This window comes from Oncorhynchus nerka, unplaced genomic scaffold, assembly GCF_034236695.1.
Source record: "Oncorhynchus nerka isolate Pitt River unplaced genomic scaffold, Oner_Uvic_2.0 unplaced_scaffold_715, whole genome shotgun sequence".
Taxonomy (NCBI): Eukaryota; Metazoa; Chordata; class Actinopteri; order Salmoniformes; family Salmonidae; genus Oncorhynchus; species Oncorhynchus nerka.
In genome coordinates, this window is record NW_027040467.1 from 143829 (window position 1) to 152649 (window position 8821).

Here is an 8821-nt window from a genome sequence, read left to right on the forward strand (position 1 = left end):
ATCTGAGGTGTTGGTCAGTTAACTTGGATCTGTGATGGGCTTTGTTGATTTTCATGACGCTAAACGTCTGCTCAAGCCAAACAATACCAGCATCTTCTGCGCAGTCCTCCGGAGGTTTGGAAACGCGGTCTCGTTAAGTGAAGCGTAAAAGTCATTCAGTTTAAGAGACTTGAACTTCTCCTTTGAGACGGAGTCAGACTGAAGATCGATCAGTTCCAATTGCAGCTCCTGCGGTGCTGATTCGGGGTCTTGTGACAGGGGACAGGACACCAGTTGAAGTGACTTGTCAATTTTTTCAAAATCACAGAACCGACGGCAAAATTCTCTGTGCAGATCGTCCAGTGATTTGCAGTATTTCTTCGCATTTCGGGCGGCCTCTTTCTGCACGGCTAGTGTGGGGAAATGTGCGAAAGATTTGTTTGACATTTGCCTGGAGAATAAAACCAGCTTGGATTTGAAGGCTCTCACATTTGTGTACATGTCGTGCGCAAACTGATCTTTCCCCTGTAGCTTCACGTTCAGCTCATTCATGTGTGAAAATATGTCCACAGCAAACGCAAAGTCACAAAGCCAGTTTGTGTCGCTCAGCTCGGGAATTCTTCGGATTTCCCATTAAATTAAAAAATGAGCGAATCTCGTCTTTGAGCTCCCAGACTCGTTGAAACACTTTCCCCAAACTTAACCAGCGGACGCGAGAGTGGTAAATTAGGTCCTGGTGATCCGCATTAGTTTCTTCCAGGAACGTAATGAACTGACGATGATTAAGTCCCCTTGCTCGTATGAAGTTAACAAGTTTTACAACTGGATCCACGACGTGATTAAGCTGCAATACAGACTTACACAGAGACTCCTGATGAATGATGCAGTAAAGTAAAATAACATCCTGGTCAGGGTTTTCTTCTTTCACTTTATCCTGGATTCTTTTCAGCAGCCCGATGTTTTTTCCAGTTAAATTTGGCGATCCATCCGTGGTGACATTGGCAAGTTTACTCCAAGGTAGCTTCATTCTCTCGATGACAGCAGACACCTGTTCATATAAGTCCTCTCCTCGCGTTTTCCCTTTCAGTGATTCCATGCTCAAAAGCTCCTCCGTTATCTCAAAACTGTCGTTAATCCCTCGGATAAAAATTAGGAGCTGAGCAGTGTCTTTTATGTCGTTACTTTCATCCAGTGCTAGTGAATATAACTTAAAGGACTCCGCCTTTTGTTTAACTCGCTGACTATATCTTCGTCAATCAGTTCCACGCGGCGAGTCACTGTCCTGCCAACCTCTGAGCAGTAGCCGCCCGTTCTTGTGTTGACTGCTTGCTAGCATAGTTTGCATGCTTCGTGGCAAAGTGACGGCTGATATTGTACTCTTTGAAAACCGCAACAGCTTCTTGGCATATCAGACATACAGCCGTTGATCGGACTTCAGTGAAGAAGTATTTTGTTGTCCACTCCTTATTAAACACTCGGCATTCGCTGTCCACTTTCCTTCTCTTTGGTCCGCTCATTTTCACAGAAGGGCTTAATGGTGACGTGAAACGAAGTGAAAATTAAAGTGAAATAAAGAGAAATACGCGCCACTCCAACAACGGTCAATGTGTTTTGAGTGCGCCATCTATTGGGGAAACGTCGGCATTGCAGGGAAAGGGGAAAAAAGGAGGTTTTTACTATAATTTGGACAAGTTCAGCGGGCCGGATTAAAAAGCCTAACGGGCCGTATGTGGCCCGCGGGCCGTAGTTTGCCCATGTCTGGGTTAGCATGTTTTGTTGTAGTCTCTGTTATTGGTAATGGTGAGAGGTTAGCATGTTTTGTTGTAGCCTCTGTTATTGGTAATGGTGAGAGGTTAGCATGTTTTGTTGTAGCCTCTGTTATTGGTAATAGTGAGAGGTTAGCATGTTTTGTTGTAGCCTCTGTTATTGGTAATAGTGAGAGGTTAGCATGTTTTGTTGTAGCCTCTGTTATTGGTAATGGTGAGAGGTTAGCATGTTTTGTTGTAGCTTCTGTTATTGGTAATGGTGAGAGGTTAGCATGTTTTGTTGTAGCCTCTGTTATTGGTAATGGTGAGAGGTTAGCATGTTTTGTTGTAGCCTCTGTTATTGGTAATGGTGAGAGGTTAGCATGTTTTGTTGTAGTCTCTGTTATTGGTAATGGTGAGAGGTTAGTATGTTTTGTTGTAGCCTCTGTTATTGGTAATGGTGAGAGGTTAGCATGTTTTGTTGTAGTCTCTGTTATTGGTAATGGTGAGAGGTTAGCATGTTTTGTTGTAGCCTCTGTAACTTTCTCACTCATTATTATTCATGATTCTTTCATGATTTTTCTTAATCATGACATCATCAGGATTAATTTATTATTGTTTAGAAACATGTTATCTACTCTCTTAGACAGAAAAGTTACTCCACTCATCATCCACCATTTTATTATTGCTCAAAACACAACCAAAAACACAACCAAAACACACTGCAAATGCAAACAATGACTTTACGACCAAATTTCAATGAATATGGGACCAATTACCTTTGACTACTTTAATACACTATACGTGAATTGGTCAGAATACTTAAGACTTCTTCAAAAGGGGGCTGGATACATAAAGTGCTTTTATTTTTCTAAATGTTGAAACAGAAATGTATTAAAATATCCTCAAATAAAAGGTGACATTATATACTGTCACCTCATATGAAACATTTGATCTGAAATCCAAAATGTTGGAGAATAGAGACACATTTAAAATGTCAGCTTAACTGTCAAAATAGATATGGTGTGGACTGTATACTCAATACAATCTAAATCTGATACCTCACTGTCTAAATAGATATGGTGTGGACTGTATACTCAATACAATCTAAATCTGATACCTCACTGTCTAAATAGATATGGTGTGGACTGTATACTCAATACAATCTAAATCTGATACCTCACTGTCTAAATAGATATGGTGTGGACTGTATACTCAATACAATCTAAATCTGATACCTCACTGTCTAAATAGATATGGTGTGGACTGTATACTCAATACAATCTAAATCTGATACCTCACTGTCTATCAAATCAAATCAAATGTATTTATATAGCCCTTCGTACATCAGCTGATATCTCAAAGTGCTGTACAGAAACCCAGCCTAAAACCCCTAACAGCAAGCAATGCAGGTGTAGAAGCACGGTGGCTAGGAAAAACTCCCTAGAAAGGCCAAAACCTAGGAAGAAACCTAGAGAGGAACCAGGCTATGTGGGGTGGCCAGTCCTCTTCTGGCTGTGCCGGGTGGAGATTATAACAGAACATGGCCAAGATGTTCAAATGTTCATAAATGACCAGCATGGTCGAATAATAGTAAGGCAGAACAGTTGAAACTGGAGCAGCAGCATGGCCAGGTGGACTGGGGACAGCAAGGAGTCATCATGTCAGGTAGTCCTGGGGCATGGTCCTAGGGCTCAGGTCCTCCGAGAGAGAGAACGAAAGAGATAAGGAGAGAATTAGAGAACGCACACTTAGATTCACACAGGACACCGAATAGGACAGGAGAAGTACTCCAGATATAACAAACTGACCCTAGCCCCCCGACACATAAACTACTGCAGCATAAATACTGGAGGTATTAGATATGGTGTGGACTGTATACTCAATACACAATCTAAATCTGATACCTCACTGTCAGAATAGATATGGTGTGGACTGTATACTCAATACAATCTAAATCTGATACCTCACTGTCTAAATAGATATGGTGTGGACTGTATACTCAATACAATCTAAATCTGATACCTCACTGTCTAAATAGATATGGTGTGGACTGTATACTCAATACAATCTACATCTGATTCCTCACTGTCTAAATAGATATGGTGTGGACTGTATACTCAATACAATCTAAATCTGATACCTCACTGTCTGTCTTCTGACTGATACTGATTTTTAAACTGGTCTGGTCAGTCTACTATAATATTTGTTAATATGCATCTTTCTATCTACAAGCAATACTTGGAAAATGTGTCATTTCTAGGCTGTACCTCTCTGGTCTGAGGCTAAACCCAACACGTTATTTGTGCACAGGTTACAGTGTAAGCAGAGAAAGCTAAGCGAAATATTTTAATACATCCTGTCTGTCATTGTATTTCTTCTGTGTTTCAGACTCACTGGCTGTAAACTCAACACGACACATAAACTACTCACAGACACATCCTGTGAAGAGTTGGCCTCAGTTCTCAGTTCAAACCCCTCACACCTGAGAGAGCTGGACCTGAGTAACAATGACCTGAAGGATTCAGGAGTGAAGCTGCTCTCTGCTGGACTGGGGAATCCCCACTGTAAACTGGAGACTCTGAGGTCAGTATTCCTGTAGTTGGTCAACAAGTGATAACTGTTCACCAGATCCACATGTGTTTACCAGACACACATAGTCCACACCATATGTGTTTGGACAGTGAAGCTTACAGTTTTAAATGTGGTGCTTTGCTAAATCTGATTCCTCACTGTCTGTCTTCTGACTGATACTGCTTTTTAAACTGGTCTGGTCAGTCTACTATAATATTTGTACTATACATGTTTCTATCTGCAGGCAATACTTTGATCAATTGTCATTTTTTATGATGATACACTATTTTACGAATAGATATGGAAGGTTTCAGGACACTGATATATCTGAATATGTTGAAAAAATATACTGCCACTATTTTCACACCATTAAATGAATATCAGTGTGATTTTAATATGATTTGACTCTTTGCAGGCTGTCAGGCTGTCTAGTCACAGAGGAAGGCTGTGCTTCTCTGGTCTCAGCTCTGAGGTCAAACCCCTCACACCTGAGAGAGCTGGACCTGAGCTACAATCACCCAGGAGACTCAGGAGTCAGACTGTTCTCTGCTGGACTGGAGGATCCACACTGCAGACTGAAGAAACTCAAGTATGTAGAGGGTTTATGTCAATGTTCATATCAGACATGTTGGACTTATCAGGCTAGTTAAGACAAACATTCTGACCACCACTTGGACAAAGTATGTGTGTGTGTGTTCAGTGTTCAGTGAGTTCAGTGTGTAAATCTCTCAATCTCTGGACACACTGGATTCACACACACAAACACTCACACACACACTGGACAAACACACACACACTGGACTCACACACTGGATTCACACACTGGGGACACACACACACTGGACACACACACACACTGGACACACACTGGACACACAGGACTCACACACACAAACACTCACACACAAACACACACTGGACAAACACACACTGGACACACACATACAGACACACACTGGACACACACACGCTGGACTCACACACACACACACACACACAGTACACACTCACACACACTCACACACACACTGGACACACACAGGACTCACACACACACACACAAACACTCACACACACACAAACATTCACACACAAACACACACTGGACAAACACACTGGACTCACACATACACACACACACAGTACACACAAACACACACACACATGCAAGCACTGGACACTGGACACACACACACACACTGGACACACACAGACAAACTAGACACACACACACTGGACACACACACACACACACACACACAGTACACACACGCAGTGCACACACACAAACACACACACATACACACTGGACACACACACACACACTGGACACACACACACACACTGGACACACACACTGGACACACACACACACACACTGGACACACACACACTGGACACACACACACTGGACACACACACACTGGACACACACACACACTGGACACACACATAGGACACACACACAAGCACTGGACACTCATACACACTGGACAAACAAACACTGGACACACACACACACTGGATAAACACACACGCTGGATAAACACACACTGGACACACACACACTGGACACACACACGCTGGACACACACACACACACAAACACACACACACAGACAAACATTTGCATCCCTCAATGACTGTCTGTTCTTCTGCTTACCGCTACAGTGTGGAACATGGTGGAGAGAACAGAATGAAACCTGGACTTAGAAAATGTGAGTGTTGACTGATGTGAAGAATATGACTAAGAATAAGTCTTAATTCAAGTTAAGTCAAAGTCAAAGACCAACATCATTACTGACTTGGTCATATTAAATATCAGCTGTAGTTCTACAGAAGCAGAAATCAGGGACACCAAAGATTACAGAGTTGTTTTGAAAATGTGTGTGTGTGTGTGTGTGTGTGTGTGTGTTAATGGGAATAAGTGTGTTTTATATTACCATACAGTATAACATATGATCATTCAACAAGTCTCAAGTTACCTTAATTTCTCCTTTTGATACCTAGAAACATCTACATTAAATGAATTAGTGAAAAGTGAGTTAACATTCTAATGTGAATGATGATGATTTCTAATATTGTGTCTGGTTTCATCCATCAGATGTCTGTGATCTCACACTGGACCCAAACACAGTAAACAGACGCCTCTCTCTGTCTGAGGAGAACAGAAAGGTGACATGTAGGAGAGAGAAGCAGCCGTATCCTGATCACCCAGAGAGATTTGAGGGCTGTGGACAGGTGCTGTGTAGAGAGGGTCTGACTGGGCGCTGTTACTGGGAGGTAGAGTGGAGTGGAAGAGGGGCTGTTATAGGAGTGACATATAAAGGAATCAGCAGGAGAGGAGGGGGTAATGACTGTTGTCTTGGACACAATGACAAGTCCTGGAGTCTGTCCTGCTCTGACAACAGTTACTCTGCCTGTCACAATAATAATCCCACTACCATAGACGTCCCCTCCTCCAGATCCCACAGAGTAGGAGTGTATCTGGACTGGTCAGCCGGCACACTGTCCTTCTATAGAGCCTCCTCTGACACACTGACCCACCTGATCACATTCACCTCCACATTCACTGAGCCCCTCTATCCAGGGTTTAGGGTTTATTATGAATCCTCAGTATCTCTGTGTCAGTGATACACACACACACCTGGACACACACACACACACACTGGACACACACACACAGGACACACACAGGACACACACACAGGACACACACACACAGGACACACACACACACAGGACACACACACACACAGGACACACACACACACAGGACACACACACACACACACAGGACACACACACACACACACACACACACACACACACACACACACACACACACAGGACACACACACAGGACACACACACACACACACAGGACACACACACACAGGACACACACACACACACAGGACACACACACACACTGGACACACACACACACACACTGGACACACACACACACACACTGGACACACACACACACTGGACACACACACACACTGGACACACACACACACTGGACACACACACACACACTGGACACACACACACACTGGACACACACACACACACTGGACACACACACACACACTGGACACACACACACAGTGGACACACACACACACACACACTGGACACACACACACACTCTGGACACACACACACACACACACACACACACACACACACACACTGGACACACACACACTGGACAAATACACACGCACACACACACACACACACTCTGGACACACACACACTCTGGACACACACACACTCTGGACACACACACACTCTGGACACACACACACTCTGGACACACACACACACTCTGGACACACACACACACTCTGGACACACACACACACTCTGGACACACACACACAGACAGGACACACACACACAGACAGGACACACACACACACACTGGACACACACACACACACTGGACACACACATACTCTGGACACACACACACACACTGGACAAATACACACACACACAGGACACACAAGCACAGGACACACACACACTCTGGACACACACACACACACTGGACACACACACACACACTGGGGACACACACACTCTGGACACACACACACACTGGACAAACACACACACTCACACACACTGGACAAATACACACACACACACACAAACACACACACTGGACACACACACTCTGGACACACACACACACACACTGGACACACACACTCAGGACACACACATTCTACACACACACACACACTCTGGACACACACACACTCTGGACACACACACATTCTGGACACACACACACTCTGGACACACACACACACACATTCTGGACACACACACACTCTGGACACACACACACACACACACTGGACACACTCTGGACACACACACACTGGACACACACACACACACACTCTGGACACACACACACTCTGGACACACACACACACACATTCTGGACACACACACACTCTGGACACACACACTGGACAAACACACACACAGGACACACACATACACACTGGACACACACACACTCTGGACACACACACACACAGGACACACACACACACTGGACACACACATACACAGGACACACACACACACTCTGGACACACACACACTCTGGACACACACACACACAGGACACACACACACACAGGACACACACACACACAGGACACACACACACACAGGACACACACACACACTGGACACACACACACACTGGACACACACACACACTGGACACACACACACACTGGACACACACACACACTGGACACACACACACTGGACACACACACACACTCTGGACACACACACACACTCTGGACACACACACACTGGACACACACACACACACACTGGACACACACACACACACACTGGACACACACTCACACTGGACACACACACACACTGGACACACACACACACTGGACACACACACACACTGGACACACACACATTCTGGACACACACACACTCGACACACTGGACACACACAC

At 44.5% G+C, this 8821-nt stretch overlaps 1 protein-coding gene across 1 annotated transcript; it reads left to right on the forward strand.

The window, feature by feature from the left end:
• The first annotated feature begins 757 nt into the window (after positions 1-757).
• LOC135571169 (erythroid membrane-associated protein-like) lies at positions 758-6932 on the forward strand. The gene is made up of 5 exons (XM_065016957.1): positions 758-870; positions 4116-4310; positions 4714-4887; positions 5970-6016; positions 6403-6932. Exons 1-5 carry the CDS (start codon positions 758-760, stop codon positions 6930-6932), a joined length of 1059 nt encoding a protein of 352 aa, XP_064873029.1.
• Positions 6933-8821: the final 1889 nt, after the last annotated feature.

Excerpts from the sequence above, each read along its gene's own strand:
- LOC135571169 (XM_065016957.1), top strand. The coding sequence starts at position 758 with ATGATTAAGTCCCCTTGCTCGTATGAAGTTAACAAGTTTTACAACTGG. Across the intron at positions 4,311-4,713 it reads TGTAAACTGGAGACTCTGAG|GCTGTCAGGCTGTCTAGTCA; the intron begins GTCAGTATTCCT and ends GACTCTTTGCAG. Across the intron at positions 6,017-6,402 it reads GAAACCTGGACTTAGAAAAT|ATGTCTGTGATCTCACACTG; the intron begins GTGAGTGTTGAC and ends TTCATCCATCAG.